General features: G+C 39.6%; 2 protein-coding genes across 7 annotated transcripts; both read right to left on the bottom strand.

Annotated features, from left to right (window-relative positions):
* Positions 1-220: 220 nt before the first annotated feature.
* On the bottom strand, positions 221-10,486 carry nfe2l1b (nfe2 like bZIP transcription factor 1b). 4 transcript variants are annotated; one of them, XM_023406812.2, is made up of 6 exons: positions 10,308-10,486; positions 8,481-9,304; positions 7,181-7,402; positions 4,354-4,443; positions 4,098-4,256; positions 221-3,755 (listed from the first exon to the last, which is right to left on the bottom strand). In XM_023406812.2, the coding sequence occupies exons 2-6, from the start codon at positions 9,036-9,038 to the stop codon at positions 2,376-2,378; spliced, it is 2,409 nt and encodes an 802-aa protein (XP_023262580.1). In that variant the 5' UTR covers positions 9,039-9,304; positions 10,308-10,486; the 3' UTR covers positions 221-2,375. The 4 variants fall into 4 exon arrangements, with proteins under 4 accessions (XP_023262580.1, XP_023262582.1, XP_023262581.1 ...); XM_023406814.2 differs by having other exon boundaries at positions 7,181-7,369; XM_023406813.2 differs by lacking the exon at positions 10,308-10,486 and adding an exon at positions 9,410-9,888.
* A 1,123-nt stretch (positions 10,487-11,609) lies between these two features.
* Positions 11,610-19,395, bottom strand: cdk5rap3 (CDK5 regulatory subunit associated protein 3). Of its 3 annotated transcripts, none has more exons than XM_087174113.1 (14): positions 19,376-19,395; positions 17,877-17,922; positions 16,822-16,953; positions 16,071-16,171; positions 15,837-15,885; positions 15,356-15,534; positions 15,039-15,175; positions 14,628-14,772; positions 14,248-14,355; positions 13,841-13,922; positions 13,655-13,743; positions 12,337-12,542; positions 12,011-12,182; positions 11,610-11,750 (listed from the first exon to the last, which is right to left on the bottom strand). In XM_087174113.1, exons 3-14 carry the CDS (start codon positions 16,862-16,864, stop codon positions 11,685-11,687), a joined length of 1,377 nt encoding a protein of 458 aa, XP_087030239.1. In that variant the 5' UTR covers positions 16,865-16,953; positions 17,877-17,922; positions 19,376-19,395; the 3' UTR covers positions 11,610-11,684. The 3 variants fall into 3 exon arrangements, with proteins under 3 accessions (XP_087030239.1, XP_023262633.1, XP_023262632.1); XM_023406865.2 differs by lacking the exon at positions 19,376-19,395 and adding an exon at positions 18,311-18,382; XM_023406864.2 differs by lacking the exon at positions 19,376-19,395 and adding an exon at positions 18,199-18,348.
* Positions 19,396-19,422: the final 27 nt, after the last annotated feature.

Genomic DNA, 19,422 nt, shown 5'->3' with positions numbered 1-19,422 from the left:
AACTAACTGAATAATTGGGTAATTGTTGCAGCTCTATTACCCAGTTTTGGTTATTCATGACCCTGAGGCTTTTTGTGTCATCGGATATACTTTACAGATTAAAACTCCACAAAAATCTGAAACATGAACCGATGTTAAACCACAAAGTTGTCTGGACCGAGCCCGTGTCGTACAGTACGACATGAACCATTCATGACAACTAGAACACAAGAGTCACAGGTGAAAATAAAAACACTTTATTAATCAATAAAAACAATTCTTGATTGCCAGCAAATATCTCAAAACAGGGAACTACATCCAAACTCAAAGCAGTGGGTGAGACTGTTATGGAGACATTTGACAAACTTCATAAATCATGACAAACACAAAACATGAAAATATTTACATAACAAGACAGACAAAAAAAAGTGCACTAAGTAGTAGCAGTACTAAATAGTTGGTGTTGCACTGGGTTACACTGAAGTGAATGTTAACCAGAGTTTCATGCCTGAAGATCACATGTAATGAGGACATTTCTCCTTTCAAAAACAAGTTTTTTTGGACATCATAATGTTGCGAGTTCTGTTCAGCCTCTTGTAAATATTCTAGCCTAACTGCTATCTCAGCTGCAACAACTGACCTATTTTTGTTTTTTTAATTTTTTTTTATTTTTTACAGAGGGTGATGTAACACATGTACTGACGAACTTCATTCAAATAGACAAGTAATAGCACTTCTACTTTGAGAACATTTTTCTTCAGTTCTCAAAACCTTTTTAAAGTGAAGATAATGATATCGTGAAATAAAGGCATTCAAATCAAAGTGGCCACAACACACACCATCAGTTCACGCATCCAAGTAACTTTTATCTCATGTAACAACTCGGCTCACTTTGTTATCAACACAAAAACTTAAAAACATAGGACTCATAATAATTTAAGCCAAACAACTCGGCTTTACAGCAGTTTTAAAAAAATCGCCTCAAGTGGCTTTCAATTGGGTAGCGTTGGCAAATAAGTTACTTAAAAGGGATATCGCTACACCACAGCGACAACCGAGCCTGTTTCAAGTTAATGCTTAAAACGGGGCATCCAAGAGGAGAAAGAAAACCAACAGATAATCCATAGCTTTGATCTGTAACAGCCTGGAGTCGGTGGTAATCGTACAGTACTCTCTGGAGCTCCGGGCTCATCACAATTTCTTTAAATTCTCTTGTGATTACAGGCTTTCAAAAATCAACAAAGAGGGTGTAGACTTTTAATGTAAAGCTGATGTGGCTAGACCTATAACCTTGCTTATACTACAGATTATGAACAGTTAATAAGAGCCTCTCCTTAACGCAGCTCCCGTATTTAAACCTGCAGCGAAGGAATAGCGACAGACACGGCAAAATGCATATAGCCAAGCCTTTTAAAGACAAATTACAGTGCTATGTATAATTTATAAGGAAGCTGATACATTTTGCAATGCAGTGTGCCTCCTCCCTAAAAAACATCCATCTCCTCCTCTCACAGGACTTCACCTCCAGGCCTCTTTTTAGCAGCGGCCGACCCGGGAACACAACAGCCTCTGACTCGTTCTCATCTCAACATCCTCCTCCTTCCTCTTCCTTCATCAAACCCAATCTCTTCAGGGCCTTCTGAACTTAGATGCCACTCACAAACTGCCTCAAAAACTGGGAATTTGTTACACAAACCTACAGAATCAGAGTGCAGTGTTTGAGCATTTAAGATGTATTCAGATCGAGTGAGGTGCACCATACAACCTTTGGTTAGTATCGGTGTTAATGGCATCCTAAAATGATGGACTTCCTTTAACCTTTGGTATCTAAACTCTTACAACCATCGACGCTGTTCTTTGCCTGAAGATTTGCAACTTAAAAGCTTCAGTGACTATGAAAATCACTAAAAGTCTCCAGGGTGGGATGTGAGCTGATAGTCCTTTAAAACCTTCAGTGCATAGGTATTCCAACCATCCTTGTTGACAGTGTTCTTTTACTCCCACTTTTCTCGGTACCAGTCCCTTCTTTTACCCTACAAATCTCCATCCTCAGTGGTTTGGTGCAAAAGGATCAAGAGCAGCTAAAATTTTTCTAATAGCTCTTTTTATGTCCTTTTATATCCCTCTTCTCCTCCTCGCTTATTGTTTTCCCCCCGTCTAAATAATGAAATATCAGTACTCAAACGAAGAGCTACTTCTGCTTCGAAGTTTTTCCAGGAAAAAACATGTAGGAACAGAATGAAAAGGGAGAAACTAATGCAGGAAGAGTAGTCAACAATGCCACTTTTCTACTCACCAGAATCTTCTTAAAGGAAAAAAGGACATTTCTCTTGCATTTGCAGAAATCTTTCTTATTGATTTAGCAAAGTGACAGAATAAACAGCAGTTTGTCCCCCTCACTTCTTTTTGTCTTTCTGTTTTTTCTCGGGCTTACGGTTCTGCTCAGCAGTCGTCATGCCGCGGGGCATGATCAGCACGCTGCCGTCAGCGCTGTACTGGAGCGAGTACTCGCTGGGAGGATAGGGCCGGCCCTCCTCGTCCCGTAGCTGAGTGAACACCTCTTGGTACAGACTCTGCATTTTCTGCTTCATCTGCCGGATGGAGCGGATAAACTCCATCTTCTCCTTGAGCAGCCGGGCCTTGTCGCGCCTCAGGTCTTGGACGCCCTGCTCCAGGTTTATGATGGTGTCCAGCTTGCGCTTGCGGCAGTTCTGCGCCGCCATCTTGTTCTTGCCACGCCGGCGGATGTCGCGGATGAGGGCCAGCTGGGCTTCACTCAGGTGATGCTTGGCTAGAAGCTCGTTGAACTCTTCTACAGGCAGGTTGATGATCTTGTCGTTGGAGAAGGGGATTTTCATGGCCCGGGCTCGGCGTTCATCGCGACTGGAGTGCTTGTCGAGCAAGTCCTGAGCAGGCTGAAGCTTTGAGCTCTGTTTGTCACGTACAGTTTTCTTCCCAGTTGAAATGGGGAGCTCTGGGTGCTCAGTGAACGTAGAGGAAAGCGGCAGGTTGTAAGTATGATTGTGGCTGATGCTGTCAAGCTGAGGGAGGCTGTGGAACTGGGAGGGGTCCTGATAGCTCATACGGCAGAGCTTACTGTATCCGGGCTGGTAACCCCCAACAGCACCTTCCTCTGGCTCCACAGTAGCTACCTCAGAGTCAGTGCTGTATCCCACAGCTCCTTCCTCTGAGAAGGTGGCAGATGTTGAGGAGGAAGAAGCTGCAGACGAACAAGATGTCTCAGAGCTGCTCGGCGAGGCCGGGCTGTGGCTGGAGTCCAGGGAAAGACCAGAATCTGAGTCAAGCTCATCCTCCAACTGGGACGCTTGGGCCTGGCTGAAGCCCTCCTCCATGGCAAGGTCCAGCAAGCTGATCTCATCCAGCATGGACTCCTCCAGCAAGGTGCTGAATGGATCAGGCAGGATAGGTGTGGATGTGATGTTGCTGCTGGAGCTGTTAATGTGAGGTGGGAGAAAGATCCCAGTCAGGTTAGTAGCTCCAAAAGTGGAGTTGATGTTGGAGGAGTTGCTGGAGGAAAGTCTGAGCATGGTGGTTCTTGGGGTGATGCTAACAGAGTCCAACTGGGGGCTGAAAATCTGGGGGAAGTCTTGGCTGCAGCTGGGGAGGGAGGCCTGGTGTAGACTGACATCCTGGTTTATCGGTGTTGAGCGAGTAGAAAGTCCAAAGTTTCCCGCAGTGCTGGACTCGGTTGTCTCACTTGTGCCACTAACACTGCTGGAGTTGGTGGGGAGCGAAGTGCTGTTCACTTCCATTGCCTTCGAACAGGAAGATTTTGTTAAGGGAAATCTTCATATATTTCTCAAATTATAAGGCACATTTTTGTGCAAAATAATTATGAGACAAATCGCTATTTTCCTTTTCTTTAAAAAGCTAAATTATTTGACTCATTAAAGTGGCCATTTTTTCATACTTCCATAATAGCTTTTACCCTAAAATGAAAGACTTTTCATAGTGATTTTTATTGCTATTCTAAAAACACTTGACGCTTTTGTTTTGGATCTAATTTTGTCAGTTTTCACATAAGAACTACTATCAAGAAGATGAACAATTACATCTCAAGATTTGAAGATGCTGAATTTTAAAAAGAAGGGACATACTTGTAGCTCCATGATGGCCATGATATCTTGCCACTGCTGCTCCAGGTCTAACTGAGGCTCTGCTGCGGGCAGCTGTGGTGCCAGAGGGAGGCCCTGAGATGTAGAAGGAACTTCTTCATTGGAAACTGCTATTTCTGGGGTGACGACTGGAGCTGGAAACTGATTGAAAACGTTAAACACATTAATAAAAACACTGATAATATTACTGTAGTTTTTCCACATCAAATAACATAGTAATAGGTTATTATGTTCTTACCTCAGATTCTTCTCCAAAAGGGAAAGTGGCCTCCAGCAGCCTCAAACATTCTTGTAGAGACAGTGAAGTCTGTGAGCCAAGACCTGGGAGCTGGGTAACGACAGAAAAGTGGTGTATTAGTATCATATGAAGTACTGATTTTCACACCTGCTCATTAGATACATCGTTGTGTTTTAATTAATGTCTGGTTTATGGTCACACTGACTTTTTACAAAGGAACCAACAGTTGGAAGCATGAAGTCATATGGACTGACAGGTAACTCTTTTCTTTTAAATACAACCTAACAAAAGGAAACACAGACACATACATAAGACAAAATGAAAACAGAACAAAATGCTCCAAAAACAAACCAGGTACCATTCCCCTTGACAATAACTCATATGAAGCACATTCCCTGGGTGTCCAATAAAAGATATAGATACATTTCATCAACATGCAAGCACATTCCTAAAACAGAGGAATTAAAAAATTAAAAAAACAACAACAAACACACTAAACATTTTATACAGCCTTTATAACATACACTCTCAGCAACTAGATAAGCTGTTTCCATGAAATCTAGCAGGTTACTCTGAACTCTATAACATTTCATAGAGGCTTTCCTCAAGTTATACATAATTCTTCCAAAGGGAACCACACTGATACAGAGAGGGGACTGACAGGTGACAGTTTTGGGGACTGTCCAGCATCATCAGCTGTGCAACACGAGCCCACGTGCTGCCCTTTACTGTGTGTTACAGTTGGCTATGGGTGTATTTATCTTCTCTGGTGTCAAAAAGAGCTGATGAAGAAATAACTGATTATGAGCATTATTAGTGGGGAGTGCCACTGAACTTTGTATATCATAATAGTGCCAAAAAACAGGCTATTTGTAGCATAACATTATGGGAGCATAGTTACTGTGTTTCACTCACTTTTTACAGGAGAACAGCTACAGTACACAGAGCAGGACACAAGCTCAGGCTCATTTTCACTTTCTGATTTATCAGGAAAACTCCCTGAACTCATGTGATGATGTGCTGATCTTATATAAATATAGGCTACACAACGCTTATGGACTTGCTAAGTCAGAGGAGTTATTTTGGGAACCCCTGGTTCCGTATTTCTGGAAAATTCCCAGTCATTTTTCCCATGGACAATGTTACGTTACTCACAGTTGGAGCACATCTACAGCTGGGATCAGCATACAACTCTTCTGGTTAAATCATCAGTACAAAAGATTAAACAACCGCGTTCGAAAATATCTGGTTATTTGATCAACAGTTAAAGGCCTGTGTACATGAAAAACCGAGGCAGACGTGAACTACAACTCCCGATGTGCATTAAAGCATGAAGCATCCAATCACAGAGTTACATGCAGAAGATAAAAGTGATGAGAAAACTTAATCAGTTCGCTTTAAAATTCTGGGTCAATTTTGGACGAATTAAACAACAATGGTGCCATATTTTGTGAACGACTGCAACGATGAAGAGTTTTCAATTCACTGCTGCTCTTATTCACACCTCTAACTGGAGACTTATGGGTATTGTAGTATTTAGACCTTCCATGATGCTAGAATTTTGGATAAAATGTGATTTCTTAGTGATGAAGCTGAAGCAATTAAAACTGGAGGCCATAGCATAAACCTATTGGATCGGGGAGCGTCCTGTGTTTCTATGTTCAGTAACATTGAGGATATCGCTTTAAGAAAAAACTGAAATGGGAATACAAAATGTTGAAAAAACACTTCTGAAACCAGTGGCCTCACACACTTCACAACCCTATACAGGTCGTGAGATCCCTCTCTTAACAGTTTTTGATGAGCAGATGGATTCAATGGTAGTTTAGCTTATGAATTCATGCTAAAAATCAGATATCTTCTGTCAAACCGCACCAGAGTCTGCTTGGATGTGGGTTGGTGCTGTTGTTTAGTCCACACCAGGGTTCGATTGACAGCTTTCACACGAGCCCAAACGAACTGAAGACAATGGGCTAACACTAGATTTTGTGTTAACCACACAGGATGTGTATGCTGCTGTATGTGACAGCATCCATCATTCTGACAATCTTGTTTCCAAATCTCACAGTCCTTTCTGCTGTTTTATGTCTTAATAAAAGTCTATTTTACTTATGTGTCCTAAACAGTCCTAAGTTTTTACATTATTAATATTTTGTACTGTTGAAAAATACTCTGTGTATTGGCCTAGTTGATGCTCAACTACTGTGGTCACTGTTCTAATACAATATCAAAAGGAGAACAGTTTTTTAAGCCTGTGCTTCTTAATCAGAAAAACATTACCGATGCCACAGATACCATGAATACCACAGATACCAGCACTGGATGTGATGCAAGTGTTTTCACAATTACATTGATATGTTACCAGGTCTGGAGATTCTCAATGACCAGTGGTCCACTGAAAACTTCACTTGGATGTTAATTCCTGAAATAAATGTGATGCAGTTGTAAAGCAACTTGTTAAAATCAGCTTGTGTACAGCTTTTTAAAAAAGTGTCTGCATCAAACTGCAACAGCTTCATTTTCTTTATCTCACTTTTCATTATCTGAGACCTAAGTCATCGACACGAGATGACACTATTATATGCAAACTGAGCAATTTTATGGTGAATCCTTTTTCTCAGTCCACACTGTTTTAGTTGAAAATTAACTATATGGAAATATCTCCACGAGTAAAACCTCATTTTCAGCAGGAAAAAAAAAAAATCTTTTATCACCAGTGTGCAGCTCCCAGGTTTCCATTTTGTTCTTATGAAGCATAAGGCAGTTAAATGTACCACCTCCCACTGGACAAAACACTAGGATATGAAGATCCGTTAAGTCTACCAACCTGCTCTGGAATACTCTCTCCAGTCTCCCCGTCCACTGGCTGCGCCCCTTGTAGGTTTACTCCATTTCTCCAGCTCTCCTGTTCCTCATTCCCGTCTTTGTTCTCCTGTGGGTTGGGCTTCTCCTCCTCACTCTCCTTCTGACGGTTGCTGTAGTTGAACACTTCTCTCCCTGCTCCAAGGTCGATGTCCTGTCGCCATAGGATGTCAATCAAGTCAATGTCCTAGAAAAACATATAGCAACCATTGAAAAATGGCCCTGTAGAGAAAAGTTACTTTAATAACCATGTATTGGGTAGGCATTTACTGTACTAAACTCTAATTCATTTTTATAGCTGAAAATATTTACTTTTTTATGTTAATAAGCTAACACTTATACTGTTTATCTTTTATATAAGCAGTCTGGCTTTTGATTCCATTCGAGTGGGTTATTTTAGAAGGAGAGAGGCAGATCATGTAACAGAAATATGGTCAGATGATGTAACCATGACATACACACTTTGGCATGGTGGTTATCATGTGATCAGATAGAAGTCTCGGTGTATTACAGCACAAGAATGACCCATTACTCCACTGCATCAATAAAGCCATTCTTTGCAAGTTTTCTAAAGTAACTTAGATAAAAGACAAATAGAGAAAATAACCACTAACAATAAACTACTATACATAGAAATGTTGCTAATATATAACAACTAAAAATGGCATAGCTATTGTTTCTTTTGTGCCGTTTTAAGAGAGTGAATTAAGGAAGATGACTATTTGCTGTGCATTTAAAAGTTACACTCTAATGGACAACATTAAATGTGACCAGAATCACAGCTGTAGTCAATGTGACTCAACTGGTTTGACTAAAAATATCTGACACTGATAGAAAGACCAGGGGTGTGGACCAGGAAAGATACCAGTGTGTAATGTTACATAAACTGGGTTTATACTTTTTGCATTTTTTGGAACATGCTTAACTTGTGTTTTATGCTGACGAAACAAAAATTGTACTGAAACTTATTTACATTAAACAACAATATCAGATTGATTGTTATGTTGTCATTGGGCAACTTAAGTGAAGAAAAACTTGAATTGTTCTGAATATATAATTGATTTTTGTTTACCTGGAAGATTAGTTAGGACATTCAAAACATGTATTTACAACCTAACATTTGAATTCTCACTACTGGGTCTATTTTAACATGAATATAATCAAGCATGATCAAATCCTGGTGTGGGACAGCGTTGAACAACTGTCACAAGGAGGTGTTTGCCCCCTACTTGAAACAGTTGCTTCCCAGGTGTTAGCTGCAGTACCTCTTTGGTGAGGTCGTCATTGCCATCCCTGCTGCCCTGCTCCTGGTTGCCCTCGAGGGCCACAGCTCCCAGGCTGCTGTCCGCTGCGTTCAGGTTGTACGTGGATTCAGGTGCTCCACTTCCTCCCCTCATGGCCGGGGTAGCGTCAGGGTTGTCAACGTCTTCTAGGCCGGCCCCATTGTCCAGGGTAATGCTGGGGCTGGACTGGCTGCTGGCGGACACCACAGTCTCAGAGTCACGATGCACTAGCCAGGTGTTGAGCTCGGTACTGGGCACAGAGAGGCGATCCAGCTGGCGCACCTGGTTCAGCAGCCGTCGAGTAGTGAAGAAATGGTCGAGGTCCACACTCTTTGGATGGATGCCATAGCCGTCCAGCGTGTTGCGCAGGTTGTGAAACTGTGTCTGGGTGTAGGCTGAGCTAGGGCCCAGGATGATCTCTCTCAGTGGGGGTAGCTGATTGCTTAGATAGGTGTCAACGTCCACCCGCACCCCAATGAGACTCAGAAGGATGGTGAACTGAATCAGGCCCTCTGTGAAGTACTTTTTCAGGTAAAGCATTTCTTTACAAAGGAACAAAAGGTGAAAGTAAAAAATAAAAACAAAAACGGGGCCAACTACCTTGGATCAATACTTCTGTACTAGTACTAGAAGATGGAGATGGATACATGAGCATAAAAAGTGGTTAAAGATGGTGAGGGGACAGGGTCTTCAACAGGATTCTGTAAGTTTAAAAGGCATTTAGAATCCAAGATGGGGTTTCCACTTCTGCGAGTCCAGTTTGTGCTCAGAGCTTTGTTCTTCATAAGGTTCTCATCTTCCCATTCCTGACAAAAGTAAGACATGACATTTTATTGCTCTGCTGCAAACTATATTACATCAACATTATAATCGCGCTGCTTTCAGCCCTGAGACACACAAGTCTTACCTACCTACATTTGCATTAAGCACATGTTAATAAAATTAAAAAGAAATCAGGACTTGCTAGCCCACTGCAGCCACTCCATCCTCCCAAGACTAGAGAAGTGATGTCGGCTCGCACCGCGCAATGCCTTTTTCATTCTTGAAAATTCAGCAGACAAGAGATGATGAACACACAGCTTTAGTAGGCATCACCCCACCCTTGACAGGACAACTACTTCTTGTGGGTGCTGCTGAAGGTGAATGAGGGAGTCGAGAAAGCTCGCTGGGCTGGCTAGCACACGCACCAACGACAACGTTAGGTGGCGGACAGGGTCCCTCCCTCCTCTTCGCCGCTTACGACGTTAGCTCTGAGGCTACCTTGTGTTTTGAGAGCCCGGCTACAGCCATTATAGACGTATAATGGCCTTGTTGGCAATAATAAGAGGTGTCGCCACATCAGCTAGTCAACTTGCATCTCTGTTTACCCTAAAAAGTGACAGGTACCTCTACTGGCATTTATCTACTGGCATCAAACAATCTCCCTGGCAACAAGTGGTGAAAAGGTGACTGACAGTTTATTCAGCCATTCATAGGACTCAAGCGCGGTGACGACACATGACTCCAGCCAGCCCAGCCAATAAAAATACACCGTGGGTGGGGCTTGAAGAAATCTCTAAATTACTATTGGAAGTCTGACCCTACACGGTGCTAGCCTCGTTAGCTAGTTTGCTGCTAACTACCGTAACAATTCAACTACTTTGAAAAGTAACTTAAACAACACACTCTGCGATGTCCATTCATTCGCACATAAATACTTCTTATTAATCTACGGGTCCGCTAACGTTAGCTAGTACCACGAATCAGTGCAATCCATGTAGCGGCTTGTAACGCATTAGTTAATTGAAAACCTCTTGATTTGGTACTTACGCATGAACTGTGTCTCCATGCCCAAAAGTCCGCTATCGGCTAATGCCAGGATTCAAATCCTGTTTTCATTAAAAGTTCCACAGTGCTGCCCGATTTAGCCTTTCCTCACTGAATGGCCCACCATGACTTGCAAAATTGCTAGCTGGCCCGGCTAGCCTAGCAGCGCCGCTTGACACCAAAACACGCTTTCACACTGAGCATGCGTAGAACATTCTAGTGGCAAGCTTTCATCAGCTTTCAGCACGAGTAATATTAAACATTTTATACATATTTTATACCAATAAACTCCAATTTTTTTTTTTAACATATTCAGTCGGACCAGCCTCTTGACTGCATTTTATTTATTCCAAACAATTTTTAAAAAGCCAGCGGTGGAAATCCTTTACTTACCAATACAATGTAAAAATACTCAGGACTACAAGTAGATAACTACATTCAAAAAAGTATTTAATTAATAAAATCAGCACACTGTGATCAAAGCATTTTCTTTTGATTTATTTCCTTATAATGCACATTAATCAACATCACTGCAAAAGTTCCAGTATTAGCCAAAAGTTAAGTAAATTTTTTTGTATCCTCAGTATCACATTGAAATATTTTTCCTCAAGGGGCGTGACAATCTGTAGAGCAATGTTCCTTGGCAAGATGTTAAATGAGCCATTAATACCATACATGTAAAATTATGACACAGAACTATAGGATAAGAAGCTTAGAATGCATGTACAATGCAGGCAGTAAATATAAAACAATGTTAAGCTAACAATAAATTAGATTACAGATGATAAAACCAGATGGGACACAGTCTGACGAACACAGACAAGAAGCCAAACAAATGAGAGCAGATAAGGCAAGCATGCAGGTATGATGTCAGGACTGGTTGCTGTTTAAAAAAAATGTATTTGGTGGAAAAACAACTCCTAGACATCTGAAACATGACAAGTGGCCTCAGAGAATTGTATTGTATTGTATTTAAAAAATTTATACATATTATAAGTTTTTAATGTAACTCCAGCTGTCACATAAATGTAGTGGAGTAAAAAGTGCAATATTTCCCTCTGAAATGTGGTAGTGGAGTACCAATATGAAGTAAATTAAATCAGAAATAATCGAGGAAAGTAAAGGCCTAGTAAGTATTAGAAGTTACTGAAAGTCATGAAAACAAATCAATGATATTGATATTTGGCCAGCAACGTCAGCCATTTATTAATTTGTCAAAACAGTTCTGTTAAAAAAAACTTAAATGATCTGTAAAACATCAAATGTTTAAATTTAAATCCAGAAAATGTAAAGAACACAAAAGACTTATAATTAAATACTCCTTTTATTTCTCCTTGTAGATCATGACAAAATATTTTTTGTGAGTGTCTGTGAAGCTCACTATATATTAACCCCCATCAGGTTGACAGGCCTGTTGTGGTATCGCTTCGAAATGTCTGCTTCGATCTGCAAAAACAAATTACAGTTGACAGTCAGAAATAACAGTAATAATACACAATACTACTGAGAACCTCCAAGGTATAACATAGAGTAATTATAAGTTGTGCTGTGCAGTATACATTCCTTTCAGTTAATCAGTTAAGCTGCCTCCCAATGTTAACTGAACCCTTAGGGATGAGAAAAATGCTGCACAAACTTCTCATTCTAGTGAGCTGGGGAATCACCAACCCTGTAAACATAAATAAAATGAAACAGTAATCCAATACCAGTTTCTGGAGTTCCCGGGTGCATCCTGCCAGCAGGTCGACACGAGGCTCCAGTCTGGACTGCTCCTCCAGGGCTTCCTGCCTTTTATCTGCCATTGTGACACCTTTCAGCACCAGGATCTCTGCCTGCTTCAGCTTCTGCCTCAGCACCTCCGACACACGCTCAACATACCTAAACACATATATTATATATAATGAATAATGAGAAAAGACGCATGTAACATTATAGAAATAAAGCAAGGATTTTCCCCTTCTGTCCATACCAGATTTCTGCATTGTTGTTCGAGTTTCATCAAATTCTGTGCAATGACAAATGTGTAGTGTACCGTGGTGAGGCCTGGATCATAAAGAGGTGTTGCATCCGGAGAGAGGTGAGCCGGCCCAGAAGGTCTTGCACCTCAGACAGCATCTCCCGGGTCTGCTCCCGGGTCTGGCCTTGGATGACAGAAGGGGCCAGCTGGAACTGGCTCATGGAAACCACATCTCCCTCATCTCCCATCTCACTGATGCGCTGGGTTAGGAAAACTTCCAGCTGCACCAACATATGAAACCAGTGTCATGTCTTAGTGATTGATGATTTAAATACTATCAAATAAATGACTGTTCAGCCTCCATCCCCTATAACCCCACAATAATGAATTTCTATTTAGTCTGCTTTGCTGCGATTGTCAAATGCAAGTTAAAATATACACTGTGAATTCCTTTCAAACCCATAGTTGTTGTGGCTTTGAATTTGCATATGTAAATATAAATGTTTAGTTGCTAACACAAAAAGATTACTGAGCATGAACAGATTTTTTGGCCACTTTGGGGCAGCAGAAACAAGCTGTAAACACAAAATCTGTTATGGTATCACATTATTAAGTTGATACGGGATACTTGTTAGCGAACAGTAGCTTATTTAGACATCCAACAGAGACAGAGAAACAATATCATTCATTTGGAGGCTTGTCTGTGTCCACCTGATTTATATAAGTACAATTTTCACTCTCCTTTTAGCTCTGTTTGGTCAACTCCCGGGTAGGCAGTGTACAGAGGATTTTTAAAGCTTTTTTGCTGAAAAAAAATCATCTAACACAACTAAAAACTACACTATGAGAGTGGTGAGAGTGAACCACAAAGCTCTGCAGAGCTGAGGTGGGCTGCATATGCAGACAATAATTATCTGTGTTCATCACAAGCCTTTCACCTGCAGAGCCATTTGATCCCTTGTTAATATAAAAGTATCGATTGAGGCAACTTTAAGTATCCCATTTACTGTTACTCATCATAACCTGCAAAAGCACACAATCCATATCTGAGAATATTTTGTTTTTTTTTTAATCAATTTTACATTTATTATAGAGGGATATCAAGTTATCTTTTTAAGTCATTTATCAAATATTTACTGGTTCTAGTTTTACAAATGTAAGAATTTACTGTTTTTCTGTATCATTGTAAATTCAACATCTTTGGATTTTTAACAGTTTGTGGGACAAAACCTGACATCATATGACAAGCATTATGCACATTTTTTACTACGCTCTATTTTTTTCCTGCACAAATAATGACATCTTTGTTTGTTTTATTCATAATTCTGATGACATTAGTGGACACACAGGGTTAGAGAGGTAATTAGACCCTTCTGATGACTGTACTCTTTACCTCCATTAACTCATCAATGAACTGGCCGCGTGACTGAGAGTTCTCCAGTAGAGTCAAAGCATCCTCGCCCCTTGCCACGCCTTCAGGACCTACAAGATGACACGCTCGTCCTTAGCAAACACACATTTCAACAGCTGAGCATGTGGTTAAGTTTAGCTGGAGGCGTAATGGTGATTAAAAACTCACAGTCTGTGCCCACGTCTACAACTTCGATTTCTATGGGAGCAGCGTCACTGTCACCCCAGTCGATACCTCCTGCACCAGCATCCTGTTGAGGGAGACAGACGGATGTTGGTATTTTTGAGCAAGATTACCAACTTTAAACTGGATGTTCCTTAACACTGTTAATTATATAAAAGTGAATATTATTACAGTAATATTAAGTACGTTTAGTACAGTTTGGATACCATTTAAAGCAGAAACTGGACATTTAAACCTCTATGTAATACTTAATGTAATTAATACAGATAAATACTGAATGTAAACTTTTTGTAAAGACAGATATTAATAATTGAAAAATATAAGGTGAACAAAGACTATGCACAGCACATAAAATCAAAATGCATATGTATCTATATGTGGAGGTGTCATACCTCAGAGGTTGGCTCCAGACTGATACCCCAGTCTATATCATCCTCAACTGTGATGCCAGCATTAACACCCACACTGTCTGTTCCTTCGCCAAAGTTGCCCCAGTCGATCTGAAGCAGTTTTTAAAACACAACACAGAAACACACAGTCGGTAGTACTGAGCTGCCACATGAGTCCTGGGGCTGTAACACTGAAATCTGTTTAGAAACCATGTTAATTTGCTTATTCAGAAAATTGAAACTGTATAATAAAATGGATTTAGGAAGAATTTATAAATGAAGAAAACTAAATTTGACTCAGGAGATTTTTCTTTGGATTAAACATGAGAAGTTTTTGTAATTTGACTCTGATCAATGCTCAATATAGAGTCAGTCAAACTAACCATGTCCTCTGTGACTGTATCAGGAGGTGCATCGTCCACGACTGGCCTGTCAACAACTGCAGGGACTTTCCCTGTCCTCCACTCATAAAACGTTGTGTTCCCTCTCTTCTGGGCCAGTGTCAGCATGGGCAAGACTGGATCAGACCTACAAATAACAACATATGAGCTCATGTGAGCACAAATAAAAAAAATCCCCATGGTTTTTACAGTTAAAATAACTGTTTTATACCGACAGTTCTACACTTTATTTAGACTGCTGTGAGGGATTTGTATGTATACTAAGAAATATATTTGTATTTTGAAACTTCTTACGGGCTTGCTGAATCAGTGGTAGTCATATCACTGAGCTTCACAGTGTAAGCAGGGAAAGTAAAGGGAAAGCCAGAGTGACGGCATTGATGATATACTCACCACTCACATACAAAGTTTGTGAAAGCAGCATAAAGTCGGATTTGTGCCTCTAATTTTGCTGAGTCCTTCCCAACTTCCTCAAGAACCGCTGGCAGGTCTTTCACCAGAGCCTGAAGCTCACGAGCCACATTTTCTCCCTGGCAGAAGAAAAAAAGTAAAGCAACAGGATGATGAATGGCTACACAGAGAGCAAGAGTCTGACCAATCAGCATGCCAGTAATCCGTCTTTTAATAAAATGTATGATTCTGAATATTTGCAGGATGTCAGTGTATGTGTCTAAGTATTCTCCAGTTGGTGTGCACGTGTTTGCACTTACTGTGATGCCATACTTTTTGCAGGCGGCATAGTATCGTTCCCTCAGATCTGCGGCTGAGCTCTGGCACTCCACTTCCCGCCTGCTCAGCTCCTGCTGCAGCTGCTGGGCTTTGGCCAGCTGCTTCCTCAGAGCCGGGCCTTCGTAGCTCACATTGCGACTCAGCAAGCTGGCCACCTCCGCTGGGTCATACAAACAGATTTTTTAGTATTAAAGAATTCTGTACATGCAATTAATTTGTTTGTAGCCAGATGCTACTCCCCCATATTCTATGACATTATTGCAAAAATAACCTGAGCAGCAGCAACAAAAACTTTTTCCGGTTTCCAGGAGAATATCAACAGTTATTTGAATCAAAAATAGTTTTTCTTTCTCAAAATAACTTCCTTCCATATAAAGTATGAGAAATGAAGTCTAAATGTTTTTGCAGATGCTGTCATACTATAATAAATACATAAGACATAGCTTTTTATGTTAAACTTACCCAAATAGACATTATCTGCCTCATAAAGGGACACAATCTCCTGCCAGTCCTGTAACAAAAACAAACAAAAACACAATTCAAATCCAAATTTTAAGAGTTTTAGTAGTTTTAACAGCAGAGAAACATGCTACAAAAAATCTCCTCACACCACTTGGTTTGAGATACCAATTATAAACATCTGGCTGACTGAGTGACATGCTGTGAGACAATAGAAGCTTTTCTGATTCCTCTCACCTTCATCCTCTGAGATGAATATCTGCCGAAAATGTTCTTAGAGGAAGCTTCTGTTCCCTTCAGTATCTCCACTATCCTCAAGCAGTGAAAGTAGTGAATGTCTATCAGTGCAAACAAACATAAGTACTTGAGTTTATAAGCATTCATACAGAGGAAGAGGAGGACAACAGGTAACAACTAGCAATTAAATAAAAAGCTAACAACAGAAACTAACACGTACACAATAATTATACTACATTATATAACAAAACACATATTAATACAGCTCATCTAGCCCTACTTTGTGCCTCTCATGCGTTATCAGTTTATTCATGTCACAGACTTAATCATTAGTTTTTCTGAGAGATAAATCACTGTTGATCTTTGAAAAAGGTCCATGCGATCATTTAACAACACCTAAACTGCAACTCTACCTGGAAGTTACATCTACAATTTTTTTTATAAAATAGTAGAAAGTAACAGTTAGACAGACACACACACACACACACACTCACACACGTAACTTTTACTATAATTTTTACTGTATTTTGTACGAAACAAGAAAACATAATAAAAAATATAAAGTATAAGTATGACTGTTTTTTTAGTTGTAGTACAAATTGATACTTTTTTATTGTCTTTTTTTTATCCAGTTGGTAAGAAGTGTCTCTGAGGAACCTGGAAATATCTTCAAAACTGTGGTAATTTATGTTTCATAAAAATGGATGCTTAGCTCTGTGGCAGTGACAGTCTGGGGGTATAAGGGACCTACAGGAGCCGGAGAGAAGCTGTTTGATCTCCTCGTTCTCTGGCATGTCCTGGATGGCAGCATTGATCTTCTCTCTGATCCCTTTTACTGCACTCTGCCATTTCAGATTACAGTGTCGTCGATCCAGCAGCCAGTCTGTGGACAGAGAATAATTCATTAGAATTAATATCTTTAGATTATGGCGTTATTTGACTAATCTATCAGAGGCAACATGTGAGAACTGTACAGGATCAGTATAGCAGCTGTTGGTTATAGTTCTGCTGTAGAAGATACACAGTCCCTAATTCATACACAGTTACAATAATGCATGGTATTAACAGTCCTTTACTTTTTTTTCATTAATTTTGTTTAAGCACAACATAATTCCTTAGCTAAAACAGGTAAAGACATTTTTCTGAGACTCATCAGAAAGTAAAAGATTTGCAGAAACAAGAAAGAGTAGAAACAGATTTGTTTGTTTCACAAGTTTAAATGCTTAATGAGAACCCATTTTACTTCAAGCAAGTTAAACAAGACCAATGCAAACATTTCTGTAAGACAGTGGTACTCATATTGTTAATTATAATATTCCTTTGGGAAGAAAAAGTGCTATATTTTTGTCATCAGCACACCAGTGCTGGAAATATCCACTAAAGCTTTATCTTAATTGATAGCTAAAGGGCTTGTTATCTGTGGGAAAATTAACACTTGGATTAAAGGGAAAATCCAAAGATGTGGGGACCCATGCAGGATTTACCAATACAAGATTTTTATTTATCTTGAAGTATAAAGTTGTGATTTAATTAAGCTTGGACAAACTGTACACCGTCAATAGTTGCCTTCCATCTGTTCGTTTAACTATTGTTGTCTTCGTTTTACTTAAATCTGATTTAACTTATTTAGCATATATGTGTACATATAGTATAGTATAGTATATACTCCATGTACATGTGTGTGTATACGTGCATATATACTACTAGTAGCTCTTTTTAAATATCATGTTTTATATGTTTGACATAGATTCAAAACAGAATAAATACAATAAAAAGGCTGTTTTGTCATCGTGTGTTTTGCCTTACCCAGAAGCTTGCTGGTCTGAATGTCGATGGGAAGGTTTTGAATATTCTGTTGAAGTGTGAAGACAGCAAAGAAATCATCAGTTATTTACTATTTATTCCATATTTTCAAGCAGTACCAATCAGAGGGAGAAAACTGTATATTCTTCAGCTGAACTGATAACAAAAACACATCACAACTAACAGCACAATAACAACTATTATCTTTACTAATTTCTGAAAGTGATTATTTTTCATTTAACTGTACTTTGACTGTGTGACAACCAGCTAACGTTAGCTAGCAGGCTGATTAAAACCGAGTGAGACAGCGGTTATTTCAGCTTACCTCCATTGTCTCTTCACTTTATTTGCTTCTAAGATGTTTTATGGCTTAATAATAAAATACGTTTGTTTATAATATGTTTGTTTAAAAGGTTTACGTCCAAAATCATTCTTACCATCCGGATTTCACTGTTTACGACACGTTACAAAAAGGAGAGCCAATAGGAGGAGGCGGTGTTACATTCAGCAAAAAAATTGACCAATGACGTTTCACTATACTGATAGCTGCAGCTGATTGGTCAATATGATTTGTTGCACTTCTTAAAACCGTCAGCAGAGGGCGATGTCGTTGTTTAAAGGCAAGACGAAGTCATTTTATTTTATTTTATTTCATTTATTTACATCTATATATCTATGTTTTTATTTCCTGGATCGTCTTCCTTTAAATGGCCTACTTCTTTAACTCACTTCAATATATCTCATCTCTTTTAGTATTTGAATATTTTCTCTTTATCAGTCTATCTTTATCTTTGTTTTCATTTCTTTGGTGTTTCCTCATTGCACATTTATGAGATTCACGATAGTGTCTCCTCAGTTCCTGTTATTACTGTTTTTCTATTTTATTTATAACAGTCATTTATTGCTCCGTGTGTGGATTTTAAGACAAGGAAAAGCAGTAAATTTTCACTTATAAGAGAATGGAAAAATAACTTAAATAATTCTATATAGCCTACTATTGAGTAGTTTAATTATAACAATGCATCGTATTTTATCATTTCTGTTTATGTTTTGTATGAAAAAAATACCTAAGTAAAGTAAAGGATCTGAGTACTTCTTTTACCACTGTGAATGATGTAACACTTTGGTGTCTGCTGGACAGAAGGCCATTAAGTCCCTTCATGTACAGCAACAGCAGCAGAGCCTCTCAAGTAACCTAATTTCAGGTCATTTGAATGGTGACCAAACTTGCAAAGTACATGTCAATTCACTGTTCGTGATTTTGCACAACATATGCAAAGCATCAGGGACACTCCCCTCATTCAGATGATCTTTCAGCGAGTCCATAGCTGTCTCTCTCTCTGACTCTTTTTGTCCAGTTTAAATTAACACTTGTGTAACAGGAAACTTAAATACAAAGACTCTACACTTGACTCTAGATCCAAATTCCATACTAAATGAAGACTGGGTTTTAACATGACACAGATAGAAGTAATTTATTTGCAGTTTGGAAAAATGCTCACCTCTCAAGTTCACATTAACCCTGCTGTCAGTAATCTGGCCCAAAGGA

This window comes from Seriola lalandi, unplaced genomic scaffold, assembly GCF_002814215.2.
Source record: "Seriola lalandi dorsalis isolate HSWRI2012SDOR001 ecotype SW California unplaced genomic scaffold, Sedor1 jcf7180002054317, whole genome shotgun sequence".
In the NCBI taxonomy this organism is placed as follows: Eukaryota; Metazoa; Chordata; class Actinopteri; order Carangiformes; family Carangidae; genus Seriola; species Seriola lalandi.
The sequence above is the reverse complement of the archived record's forward strand: the minus strand, read 5'-3'. Positions and strand labels throughout refer to the sequence as shown.

Coding starts and splice junctions, on each gene's coding strand:
- nfe2l1b (XM_023406812.2), bottom strand. CDS start 9,038: ATGCTTTACCTGAAAAAGTACTTCACAGAGGGCCTGATTCAGTTCACC. Junction 4,444..7,180: donor GAGAGAGTATTCCAGAGCAG/GTTGGTAGACTT, acceptor GTCGTTACCCAG/CTCCCAGGTCTTGGCTCACA. Junction 3,756..4,097: donor TGGCCATCATGGAGCTACAA/GTATGTCCCTTC, acceptor TCCTGTTCGAAG/GCAATGGAAGTGAACAGCAC.
- cdk5rap3 (XM_023406864.2), bottom strand. Junction 16,954..17,876: donor TCAGACCAGCAAGCTTCTGG/GTAAGGCAAAAC, acceptor CTCTGTCCACAG/ACTGGCTGCTGGATCGACGA. Junction 13,744..13,840: donor TGTAGACGTGGGCACAGACT/GTGAGTTTTTAA, acceptor GTCATCTTGTAG/GTCCTGAAGGCGTGGCAAGG.